This window comes from Conger conger, chromosome 2 (genome assembly GCF_963514075.1).
Source record: "Conger conger chromosome 2, fConCon1.1, whole genome shotgun sequence".
Lineage (NCBI taxonomy): Eukaryota > Metazoa > Chordata > Actinopteri > Anguilliformes > Congridae > Conger > Conger conger.
In genome coordinates, this window is record NC_083761.1 from 89099466 (window position 1) to 89113030 (window position 13565).

The 13565-nt window shown below is 46.9% G+C and overlaps 1 protein-coding gene across 4 annotated transcripts in view; it reads right to left on the reverse strand.

Moving 5' to 3' along the window:
* The window catches only part of slc38a10 (solute carrier family 38 member 10), a 32313-nt gene extending 21078 nt beyond the window's left edge, over positions 1 to 11235 (reverse strand). For 2 of the 4 annotated variants that reach the window (XM_061225161.1, XM_061225145.1), the window contains exons 1-6: positions 10570 to 11235; positions 9507 to 9624; positions 9193 to 9238; positions 8677 to 8770; positions 7750 to 7893; positions 5210 to 5334 (exon numbers count right to left, since the gene is read on the reverse strand). In XM_061225161.1, the coding sequence (XP_061081145.1) occupies positions 5210 to 5334; positions 7750 to 7893; positions 8677 to 8770; positions 9193 to 9238; positions 9507 to 9624; positions 10570 to 10659 (617 nt within the window). In that variant the 5' untranslated portion in view covers positions 10660 to 11235. Of the gene's footprint in view, positions 1 to 4405; positions 4531 to 5209; positions 5335 to 7749; positions 7894 to 8676; positions 8771 to 9192; positions 9239 to 9506; positions 9625 to 10569 lie in introns of all 4 variants that reach the window. The other 2 variants (XM_061225153.1, XM_061225169.1) reach the window with 2 other exon arrangements.
* Between the last annotated feature and the right edge of the window lie 2330 nt (positions 11236 to 13565).

A 13565-nucleotide genomic window follows, 5' to 3' on the forward strand; every position in this document is an offset into this window, starting at 1 on the left:
ACCTCTCAGAATCCCCAAAGCCCTCACCTACACCCATCTCTCAGAATCCCCAAAACCCTCACCTACACCCATCTCTCAGAATCCCCAAAACCCTCACCTAAACCCGTCTCTCAGAATCCCCAAAGCCCTCACCTACACCCACCTCTCAGAATCCCCAAAACCCTCACCTATACCCATCTCTCAGAATCCCCAAAACCCTCACCTACACCCATCTCTCAGAATCCCCAAAACCCTCACCTCACAAAAACTGTTGCATTATTAACCATGCATTTTCATTTTACATATACACACAGACACACTCACTCACACACAAGAAGAATATGACACTGGGTATCCAATATGTAGAAGGAGAAATATAACATGCCTCAGTTAGATAATGTCTACATACATAATCAGAACCGTTTCAATCATGAAGTGTGTTATAACCATTATGTGTGTTTCAGCCCTATTAAGTGTGCATGTAAGTAAGTTTCGCAATTCTGTAACTGTGCTCAGTCACTGTGTTCAGTATCTGTGTTCAGTAACTTAACTGTGCTCAGTATCTATGTTCAGTCACTGTGCTCAGTAAGAGCCTGTGCACAATGAGGTGCCAAAGCAATGCCTGTGCTCGTAGTGTTGTTGTGCCTGTGCTGGTAGGGCTGTTGTGCCTGTGCTCGTAGTGTTGTTGTGCCTGTGCTCGTACTGTTGTTGTGCCTGTGCTCGTAGTGTTGTTATGCCTGTGCTCGTAGGGCTGTTGTGCCTGTGCTCGTAGTGTTGTTGTGCCTGTGCTCATAGTGTTGTTGTGCCTGTGCTCGTAGGGCTGTTGTGCCTGTGCTCGTAGTGTTGTTGTGCCTGTGCTCATAGTGTTGTTGTGCCTGTGCTCGTAGTGTTGTTGTGCCTGTGCTCGTAGTGTTGTTGTGCCTGTGCTGGTAGGGCTGTTGTGCCTGTGCTCGTAGGGCTGTTGTGCCTGTGCTCGTAGGGCTGTTGTGCCTGTGCTCGTAGTGTTGTTGTGCCTGTGCTCATAGTGTTGTTGTGCCTGTGCTCATAGTGTTGTTGTGCCTGTGCTCGTAGTGTTGTTGTGCCTGTGCTCGTAGTGTTGTTGTGCCTGTGCTTGTAGTGTTGTTATGCCTGTGCTCATTGTGTTGTTGTGCCTGTGCTCGTAGTGTTGTTGTGCCTGTGCTCGTAGTGTTGTTGTGCCTGTGCTTGTAGTGTTGTTATGCCTGTGCTCATTGTGTTGTTATGCCTGTGCTTGTAGCTTCAGAGTATTAATCACTGAGGGCCCAGCAAAGCCTCTCCCTTTCGCCGTGAGGTTTGTGTTGCGGTTTAAAGCGCAGTCATAAAACCAGCGGTTTCAAACGCATCTGTGGTGTGGCCTTACAGTACATTACATTGCATTTTATTTAGCAGACGCTTTTATCCAAAACCGACGTAGAAAGAACAGCATTAACAGTGTGCATGTAACGTGAGAGCCCTGTGTTTAATGTGCCCAGGGTCATAGTCTCACACTTTCAGAAAAAGAAACATGGATTTTCAATTCAAAAGAATTTCATGGAAAAGCCAAATCATGAACACAGAAACGGATTCAGCCAAATCATGAACACAGAGACAGATTCAGCCATGGCAGGAGGACGGGAAGATCAGGAAGGAGAATGCAGCCGAGGTGAAAGGAGAGGAGAGGAGGGATGGAGGGATGGAGGAAAGACGGGCAGATGGAGGGATGTTCCCTCCCATCACAGATATAAGCCAACCGTCACCATGACACCCCAAAACCTCTGCCACCCTGCAGACCTAGGAGCCCCATCCCTGGGCGCCCCTCTCCCTCCTGCACTTAGTGAGCCACAGCTCTCTGCAGGTACAGCCGTGACCGTGACCGAATGACTCCAGTACATATCCTGCGGATGTTAAACTGAAAGGTTTAAAAACATGACACTGAGCAGCCTTGACGCACGGGACGCTCGAGACACCGTTTCAGATTAATGCACGTAATAGAGTAGTGTTCAATGCAGCTACAGCGCACAATGTCTGACACTGACCTGGAGGAACAGAGCGCTCCAACGCATCTGCCACCATTACAAATAACAACAAACACATCAACCACCATTACAACACAACAACAAACGCATCTACCACCATTACTACACAACAACAAATGCATCGACCATCATTACAACACAATAACAACAAACGCAACTACCACCATTACAAATAACAACAAACGCATCAATCACCATTACAAATAACAACAAACGCATCTACCACCATTACTACACAACAACAAACGCATCGACCATCATTACAACACAATAACAACAAACACATCAACCACCATTACAACACAACAACAAACGCATCTACCACCATTACTACACAACAACAAATGCATCGACCATCATTACTACACAACAACAAATGCATCGACCATCATTACAACACAATAACAACAAACGCAACTACCACCACTAGAAATAACAACAAACGCATCAATCACCATTACAAATAACAATAAACGCATCTACCACCATTACAACACAACACAACAACAAACGCATCTACCACCATTACAAATAACAACAAACGCATCTACCATCATTACAACACAACAACAAACACATCTACCACCATGACAACACAACAACAAATGCATCTACCATCATTACAAATAACAAACGCATCTACCATCATTACAACACAACAACAACAAACACATCTACCACCATTACAAATAACAAAAAACACATCTACCACCATTACAAATAACAACAAACACATCTACCATCATTACGAATAACAACAAACGCATCTACCATAATTACAACACAACAACAAACGCATCAAACACCATTTCAAATAACAACAAATGCATCTACCATCATTACAAATAACAACAAACGCATCTACCACCATTAGAAATAACAACAAACGCATCTACCGCCATTATAACACAACAACAAACGCATCTACCATCATTACAACACAACAACAACAAACGCATCTACCACCATGACAACACAACAACAAACGCATCTAACACCATTACAAATAACAAAAAACGCATCTACCATCATTACAAATAACAACAAATGCATCTACCATCATTACAACGCAACAACAAATGCATCTACCATCATTACAACACAACAACAACAAACACATCTACCACCATTACAAATAACAAAAAACACATCTACCACCATTACAAATAACAGCAAACACATCTACTATAATTACAACACAACAACAAACGCATCTACTACCATGACAACACAACACCAAACGCATCTACCACCATTACAAATAACAAAAAACGCATCTTCCACCATTACAAATAACAAACACATCTACCATCATTACAACACAACAACAACAAACACATCTACCACCATTACAAATAACAAAAAACACATCTACCACCATTACAAATAACAGCAAACACATCTACTATAATTACAACACAACACCAAACGCATCTACCACCATTACAAATAACAAAAAACGCATCTTCCACCATTACAAATAACAAACACATCTACTATCATTACAACACAACAACAAAAGCATCTACTACCATGACAACACAACACCAAAAGCATCTACCGCCATTAGAAATAACAACAAACACATCTACCGCCATTACAACACAACAACAAACGCATCTACCATCATTACAACACAACAACAACAAACGCATCTACCACCATGACAACACAACAACAAACGCATCTAACACCATGACAACACAACAAACACATCTACCACCATTACAACAAACAACAAACGCATCGGCATTGGGGCAACATGGCTCAGGCAGTAAGAGCAGTCGTCTGGCAGTCGGAGGGTTGCCGGTTCGATCCCCCGCCCGGGCTGTGTCGAAGTGTCCCTGAGCAAAACACCTAACCCCTTAATGCTCCTGACGAGCTGGTCGGCACCTTGCATGGCAGTCAATCGCCGTTGGTGTGTGAATGTGTGTATGAATGGGTGAATGAGAAGCATCAATTGTACAGCGCTTTGGATAAAGGTGCTATATAAATGCCAATCATTTACCATTTACCATTACAAATAACAACACAAAACAAACAAAATCCCGTGATTACAAAACAAAAACAGTAAACAGTTTTGCTATCCTCTACAGCACAAACAGCGCAAAGAACAAACCAAAAACAAACTCAAGGATTAAGGCGGGGCTTCAGGTCTGAACCCCGCTGAAAGAGGCGGGGCTTCAGGTCAGATCACAGCGGAAAGAGGCGGGGCTTCAGTGCAGATAACAGCGGAAAGAGGCGGGCCTTCAGTGCAGAATAAAGGAGCAAGAGGGGGCCAAAAAGAGAAAGAGACGGCTGAGGTACCACCCCCCCACCTCCCCACACCCCCTCCCCGCCTCACCGCTCGGAAACAGGAGGAGGAAGAGGAAGAGGAAGCAGGGCGTACTTACGACTGGCAGGCGAACGCCATGCCGCAGATGGGCAGGCAGCGGAACAGGCCGCCCCAGCGCAGCAGCCCCACCTGCCCCGTCCAGCTCCCCCCCAGCAGCCCGTGCCGGAAGGAGGAGAGCACCATCTGCGTCAGGGAGAGCGCCAGGGTCAAGGGTCAAAGGTCATCACCCGCAGGGAGGAGGGGAAAGGGGAGGAGTCTCAGAGTGAGTGAGGCTGAAAAAAATTGCTCCTGGCAACCACCACCCCAAACCAGCGCTAAACCCGCATGAAAGGGTGTACAGAGCCTCCCACTGAGAGCCCATGAGGGCGGGACCACAACAGGGCCGCACGCGCACACATTTAGCCAAGCGGAAAATTTGGAGGGGTGGGGTGTGGGGGGGGGACCCCCCTCTCAGGTCGGAGGCTGAGTTTAATGAGCATGAAGGATCCGGGCGTGCGCACAAGCGTCAATACGGACCGAAGGAGAATTTGGGAGTACACCGCATTCACCAAGGTTTAAACACGAAGGAAACACGACCACGCACGGGAAACAGGAAACAGGAAACAGGGCTTCGGGGGGGTGAAGGGGGGGTGGCAGGAGGAGGGAGGAGGAGTTAGCGAAGTGAGACTCCCAATAACTGCGGCCCTGTCCCTCTTTAGCCCTGCCTACACAACCCTAAACTCCGCCTCCAGAGCCACAAGCCCTCTGAAAGAATGCTGAAATGAAATGGAGTGTAACACACACACACACACACACACACACGCTGGGACGTTGGGAGCAGGCTGCACCGCCCTGGTCCTGCAGTAGGGGGCGCTCTACTCACGGGTGGCAGCAGAAGGTGGTGCCGATAATGGGCAGGCACTGAATCACGCCCGACATTCTCCACAGGTTCACCCGCTCCACCCAGGAGCCACTCAACAAGCCATAGCGCAGGGAGGACAACACTATCTACAGGGTTAGAGTCAGAGTCAGAGTTACTATCTACAGGGTTAGAGTCAGAGTTACTATCTACAGGGTTAGAGTCAGAGTCAGAGTTACTATCTACAGGGTTAGAGTCAGAGTCAGAGTTACTATCTACAGGGTTAGAGTCAGAGTCAGAGTTACTATCTACAGGGTTAGTCAGAGTTACTATCTACAGGGTTAGAGTCAGAGTCAGAGTTACTATCTACAGGGTTAGAGTCAGAGTTACTATCTACAGGGTTAGAGTCAGAGTCAGAGTTACTATCTACAGGGTTAGAGTCAGAGTCAGAGTTACTATCTACAGGGTTAGAGTCAGAGTCAGAGTTACTATCTACAGGGTTAGAGTCAGAGTTACTATCTACAGGGTTAGAGTCAGAGTTACTGCCTACAGGGTTAGAGTCAGAGTTACTATCTACAGGGTTAGAGTCAGAGTCAGAGTTACTATCTACAGGGTTAGAGTCAGAGTTACTATCTACAGGGTTAGAGTCAGAGTCAGAGTTACTATCTACAGGGTTAGAGTCAGAGTCAGAGTTACTATCTACAGGGTTAGAGTCAGATTCAGAGTTACTATCTACAGGGTTAGAGTCAGAGTTACTATCTACAGGGTTAGAGTCAGAGTCAGAGTTACTATCTACAGGGTTAGAGTCAGAGTCAGAGTTACTATCTACAGGGTTAGAGTCAGAGTCAGAGTTACTATCTACAGGGTTAGAGTCAGAGTTACTATCTACAGGGTTAGAGTCAGAGTTACTGCCTACAGGGTTAGAGTCAGAGTCAGAGTTACTATCTACAGGGTTAGAGTCAGAGTTACTATCTACAGGGTTAGAGTCAGAGTCAGAGTTACCGCCTACAGGGTTAGAGTCAGAGTCCGAGTTACTGCCTACAGGGTCAGAGTCAGAGTTACTATCTACAGGGTTAGAGTCAGAGTCAGAGTTACTATCTACAGGGTCAGAGTCAGAGTTACTATCTACAGGGTTAGAGTCAGAGTCAGAGTTACTATCTACAGGGTTAGAGTCAGAGTCAGAGTCACTGCCTACAGGGTTAGAGTCAGAGTTACTGCCTACAGGGTCAGAGTCAGAGTTACTGCCTCCAGGGTTAGAGTCAGCAGCAGGGCGGAGAAACACAGCACACAAGGTTAGAGTCAGAGGAAAACTATGAGCGATTTCGCCGATGACTTGGAGTGTACTAGGCAGAGGGAGGGGCAAGAGTTTCCCGCTGCTTCCTCGTAGTGATCTTGTGTAGCAACACATTTTCTGGTTGTAGCCGCACGATTTTACCTGTCGATGCTGGTATTTTTTCGACCTATGGGCAATTAGTAACAAGATATTAAACTTGGCAATGGTCATAAGCACAACATTTCTGTTTCTCAATTTTTCTGCAGCGAAACTAGGCGGAACAATTATTTACGACAGAGTATCATGTCGGTTGGACAAATATGAAACCCGAAATTCTGACTGGCTGTTGTCAGGTGATGCCTGTGGAAAGTTAAGCCATGGGCAACTTTTATCAGCCAACTTTTTTACATTTTTGTCATTTGGCAGACGCTTTTAATCCAAAGCGAATTAAAGTGCATAGGTTCTTCCCCAAGTTCAAAGCACTGAATCCATAAACAGCAAAACACGCATGAAGAGCTGTTCTAAACAAAAAGACAATAGTCATCATATAGTCAGTTACTCATGTATCTGGCTGCCACTCAACTTCATAGAAAATGAATGGACTTCCGGCAAGTGATCGACCAAATCGCTCATAGTCTGAACACGGGGTCGGAGATGGAGATAGAGTCGGAGAGTGAGTCGGAGGCTGTTAGTGACAGCAAGGACGCCAGACGGACTCCAGGTCCTGTAGGGGCAGTAAGGTAACAGGTGAGGTAACAGGGGGTGGGGGTAGTTGGGTTGGACTCTGCCCCCTGTGGATTGGAGGGAAATTACACTCAGGCACTCCGTTGCCCCCTGTGGATTGGAAGGAAATTGCACCCAGCGCTGCCTCTTGTGGATTGGAGGGGAACCCCCTGTGGTCTGGAGGAGCATGGCACTCTGTGCTGCCCCCTGTGGTCTGGAGGAGCATGGCACTCTGCGCTGCCCCCTGTGGTCTGGAGGAGCATGGCACTCTGCGCTGCCCCCTGTGGTCTGGAGGAGCATGGCACTCTGTGCTGCCCCCTGTGGTCTGGAGGAGCATGGCACTCTGTGCTGCCCCCTGTGGTCTGGAGGAGCATGGCACTCTGTGCTGCCCCCTGTGGTCTGGAGGAGCATGGCACTCTGCGCTGCCCCCTGTGGTCTGGAGGAGCATGGCACTCTGCGCTGCCCCCTGTGGTCTGGAGGAGCATGGCACTCTGTGCTGCCCCCTGTGGTCTGGAGGAGCATGGCACTCTGTGCTGCCCCCTGTGGTCTGGAGGAGCATGGCACTCACCACAAACATGAAGAGCGTGTAGAAGATGAGAGCCATGGCGGAGAAGGACTGGATGGACGACATCATGTTCCGCTGCAGGCTGAGCGGCAGCACGATGAACAGCGACACAGCGAACAGCAGCAGCACCCGGAAACTGCCCGTCACCTGCCCGGCAACAGGACACGCCCCCACGCGTCACGCGCACAACCAAGCCTCTCCCCTCGCCTCGCCCGAGCGATTACATTACACACATGCATTATGGGTAAAAACATAAGCTCACTAAATACAATACAACACTTATACAATACTCTTGGTTGACCACACTTGGAGTTCTGGGAAGAAGAACACTATAAGAAGAACATAGAGGCACTGGAAAAGGTTCAGAGACGGGCAACTAGATTGATTCCATGTATAAAAAATGAAAGTTATAAGGAAAGACTTAAGATGCTTAATCTCTTGAAGCGTAGTAAAAGGACGTAGGGGGGACTTAATTGAGGCTTTTAAATTCATTAAAGGGATGAACAAAGTGAGCAACAGCAGATTCTTCAGGGTGAAATCAGTTAGCAGAACGAGAGGGCACAAACGAAAATTGGAAAAGGACAGATTCCGTACAGATATTAGGAAGTATTTTTTCACACAGCGAGTGGTCAATGTGTGGAATCGCTTGCCAGGACACGTAGTGGAGGCAGAAACACTGGGCTTTCAAGACCAGGTTAAATATGGTGCTAGATACTATTTAGCTTTTAAGTAAACTCAGGAGAAGGCACACTTTAATGGTAAGTGAAAATTGCTGGGCTGATTGGCCTCGCAATTATGGTTATATTAAAACACCCAGGCAAATACTAATAGTAAGTGGCAATAGTAATATTCAATATAATAATTAACTCTTGTGCTAATACAGCAAGCAGCATTGAACATCTTGTGTGTGTGTGTGAGAGAGACACTTACCTCAAGACCCAGCAGCTGGGCGAAAAAGTTGGAGCCCAGGTCTGCGATGACGACATAAAAGGCGATGCAGGTTCCCAGCATCAGACCAATCATACTGCAGAGAGAGGGCCCAATACTGTGTTACACGCTCGCTCGCGACCAATCATACTGCAGAGAGAGGGCCCAATACTGTGTCACTCACTCACTCACTCACTCACTCACTCACTCACTCACTCACTCACTCACTCACTCACTCACTCACTCACTCACTCACTCACTCACTCACTCACTCACTCACTCACTCACTCACTCACTCACTCACTCACTCACTCACTCACTCACTCACTCACATACACAGCTCTCAGCCAACACTGCGATGCTGAGCACCAATAACGCAGCTTCATTTGTGCTTATCTCATACAGAAAGGGATCACTTAAGCACAATAATTACAATTAATTTCAATAATAATATGGTACTAATAATAACAAAGTTATTATTTAAATAACAAACTAGAATACCTTTATAAAAATACTCACCTTGTTTCCACAAGAGCTTTTCCTGCTTTACCATATGCATGGAAGGCTAGAATTACAAACACACACATTCAAAACACGTGATAGTGCCTCACGTTTAGCATCACAGCTAGTCTCAGTAAGAATGCCAAAATCGGAACACAGGTGAACAGCTTGGTCTCACAGCAACAGGTTAGTATGCAAGGATAGCACCATGCGTAGAGAGCGAGAGAGTGTGTGAGTGTGCGAGTGTGTGTGAGTGTGCGAGTGTGTAGAGAGCGAGAGAGTGTGAGTGTGTGTGTGTGTGTGTGTGTGTGTGTGTGTGTGAGTGCTCTCACCGAGTCCAGCATAGGTCCTGCGCTTGCTGTTGCTGGCCGAGTGCACCAGGAACATGCAGGACTGATGGGTCATCCAGGAGCAGAAGAACAGCAGGAGGGTGCCCAGCACGATGCCACACTGCAGCCCAGGCCAGACAGAGGGAAGGGAGAATAACTATCATCATCATCACCATCATCACCATCATCATCACTATCATCATCACCACCATCATCATCACTATCATCATCACTATCATCATCACCACCATCATCATCACCACCATCATCATCACCACCACCATCATCATCACCACCATCATCATCACCATCATCACCACCACCACCATCACCATCACCAACATCATCATCATCATCATCATCATCATTATCATCATCATCACCATCATCATCACCACCATCATCATCACCACCATCATCATCACCATCACCATCATCAGCACCAGCACCATCACCACCATCATCACCATCATCATCATCATCATCACCACCATCATCACCATCATCATCATCACCATCATCACCATCATCATCACCATCATCATCATCACCACCATCATCATCAACATCATCACCATCATCATCACCACCACCATTATCATCATCATCATCATCATCATCATCATCATCATCATCATCATCATCACCACCAGCACCAGCACCAGCACCAGCACCAGCACCAGCACCAGCACGGCAGCCTGTGTCTTAGCTATAAACACTGGGGTTCACCCTTTAAAGAAGCTTAAGTAAACACAATGCCTACTACCTATCGAAATAAACAGCAACAGGTAAGCGGCTAGCTGAAACGCTTTCACCTGTGTCAGCGGGCTTGACTACACGGGGCCTGCCGGAGGATTCATTCACTCACAGGCGGGCTGGTTTTTTTTTTTAATACATTTCCCCATGACAAGGTGACACAAAATCACAAATTGGGAAGTTACACGGTTAGCATTCTCTGCTCCAGCTTTCAAGGTCTCTACCCTTAACGTTAGAGAGCAAGTAAGCGGCCCCACAACAGCACACGACAGTTTCACCAAAATCCATCTCAACAGTGCAACTAACTTACCTGCTTGAAGCAGAAAGGCATCGTCAACACGCTCACCCCGACAATGCTGTTCACTACGTTCATTATCAGACCCCAGTTAGACGCCGTCATCTTGCCGCTTAAATCCGCGCTCACGTATTTGCAGTACTTTCGAGGTTGGCCAGCAAACCTGAGATATACAGACTGTACTACGGGTTTTAATCCAGCCGAATTCAGAGGATGTCCTTCGGAGATCACTGACGTGGCGCTGCTCTCAAAAAATACAAACACGAGTCATAACAGCGACTGCCGAGTTAGGCAGCTAGCCAGTGAAATATTTTCGTTTCAAACAAACTAAACGAGCTTCCACCAGATTTGCTGACTAAATATTCGTAAGTTTTTTGCAAATACATTAATTCAGCTCATCGTTTTTGAACGGAAACGTTTTCCAAACACATAGGAAATAGGCTAGACCTGCTTTCGCCTATGTCACAGTCGGTAACTTAGGCATAGTTCAAACCTGTCTCTACAAGAGGAGACGCAAACAGCTTTATCGGTCTCTTTACTGACGAGAGATGTTCATTTTCATTTTCACCCGATAACTGAATTGCCGATAATGTGAAGGCCACTCGCTTTCGCTCATATCCTGAATGTGTAAACCAGGAAGAATACACGCCACCCAGAGCAGAAACCATTGAACTGTTATTATACACTTCAATGGCAGAAACACGTCGACAACAAGCAAGAGGAGTGACCGTCACTTTGGGCCTCTCTGCTGCCCCTAGCGGAATGGAGGTCCACACAACCCCAAGTGAGGACAGAGAGGGGGTTAGACTGAACTGATTTGGGAAGGTAAGTAACCCCAAAGAAAGCTCTCTCTCTTTGTGGGGGGGGGGGGGGGTTGCACACTGGCTCCAATGTTACCCCCTAATGTGAGACCAGCTCAGTGCTCTGGGGGCATTAGATGCTGAAAGGGGGCTTTGTGGGGCACCTACTGAATACAAAATGATACAAAATTCCCAGAAGAAACCAGGCTCTGCCCTGGCTGCATCATACACGCTGAACAAGGACAATATGCTCTCAATAATCCTCTTTGATTACACCTTAATTACACTTTAATTACAATTAAATTAAATGTTAATTACACAGGTAATTACCCTTCTCCGTCCTCTGTGCCATCTCCCCTCCTCTGATCCCAGCTGATGAGGTCATCAGGAGTGGAAGCACCTGTCAATCAAACACCTGAACCTGCCTGTCAATGCCAGCCTTGCTGCAGGGCTAACTGCACGTCTGACTGCAGGACGTGTTGTCTGTGTAAAGATAACACTTCTGTTGTCTGTGTAAAGATAACGCTTCTGCTGTCTGTGTAAAGATAACGCTTCTGTTGTCTGTGTAGAGATAACACTTCTACTGTCTGTGTAAAGATAACGCTTCTGTTGTCTGTGTAAAGATAACGCTTCTGCTGTCTGTGTAAAGATAACGCTTCTGTTGTCTGTGTAGAGATAACACTTCTACTGTCTGTGTAAAGATAACACTTCTGTTGTCTGTGTAAAGATAACACTTCTGTTGTCTGTGTAAAGATAACACTACATCCATGATCAAAAGGGCTTCATTCAGCCTGTAGGAGAGCTTCACCAGCCGAAGACATTAGAATTCAAATGAGAATAAAAGATTTACTGGAGAGTTTATGTGTACCTTAATCAGCCCGCTGTGTTTGGATTGTGTTTGATTTACCGGTTTGCCCTTTTGGATTTCATTTCCGTTTATCTGCCAGTTTGGACTGCCTTGTTGTTTTCGACCCCCTGCCTGTGACCTTGACTACTCTTTGGATTTTCTTTGTTGTATCTGTTTGCCAGGCTACCTGGGTGGATTATCGCTTACAAACTGTTTATTCTCTGTCACACCTGTTTGCTGGTTCTTGACCCTCGCCTGTTTATCCTGTTTATTCCTGTGGTCTCGCTATTGGATTCACTGAAGCCTGACATCCTGGGGTTTGAGTGTGTGTTAAATACATGTGTATTACAGACAAACTGATCAGGGGCCACAGATAAACTGATCAGGGGCCACAGACAGACTGATCAGGGGCCACAGACAGACTGATCAGGGGCCACAGACAGACTCAGGGGCCACAGACAGACTCATCAGGGGCTGCCTCGTTCCAGCCACCAGGGTGCTTATACAGTGTAGCTGGAGAGCAGCTTTTTGATTGGCTCATTCCAAGGCTGTGATTGATGGCTCATATTAAATCCACCAATCACAGGGTTCACGGAGACTCACCTTCTTGTTACAAGCATGTGGTTCGAATAAAATACTCTCACTGTTTATTTTTGTCAGTTTGTGTTCAATTATTTCACCACGGACAGCAGCCCCGGCATCTGACGCTGTGCAACTGCTACTGATTATAGTGCCCATACCAATGCAGAGGTGTGTGTGTGTGTGTGTGCGCGTGTGTGTGTATGTGCGTGTGTGTGAGTGTGTGTGTATGTGCGCGTGTGTGAGTGTGTGTGTGTGTGTGTGTGTGTGTGAGTGTGTGTGTGTATGTGCGCGTGTGTGAGTGTGTGTGTGACGGTGTGTATGTGTGTGTGGCACTGTGTGTGTGTGTGTGTGTGTGTGTGTGTGTGCGCTCGTGTATGAGTGTGTGTGTGTGTGTGTGTGAGTGTGTGTGTGTATGTGCGCGTGTGTGAGTGTGAGTGTGAGTGTGTGTGTGTGTGTGTGTGTGTGTGTGAGTGTGTGTGTGTATGTGCGCGCGTGTGTGTGTGTGTGTGATGGTGTGTATGTGTGTGTGGCACTGTGTGTGTGTGAGTGTGTGTATGTGTGTGTGCGTGTGTGTGTGTGTGTGTGACGGTGTGTATGTGTGTGTGGCACTGTGTGTGTGTGTGTGTGTGTGTGTGACGGTGTGTGTGTGTCCTGCAGAGGTGGGGTCTGAAGGGAAAGTTCTTCTGCCGTGTTGTGCGGTGGTGACTCGATTACACACTGCAGTGAGATTACACCCTACAGGGAGATTACACCCTGCAGGGAGATTACACACTGCAGGGAGA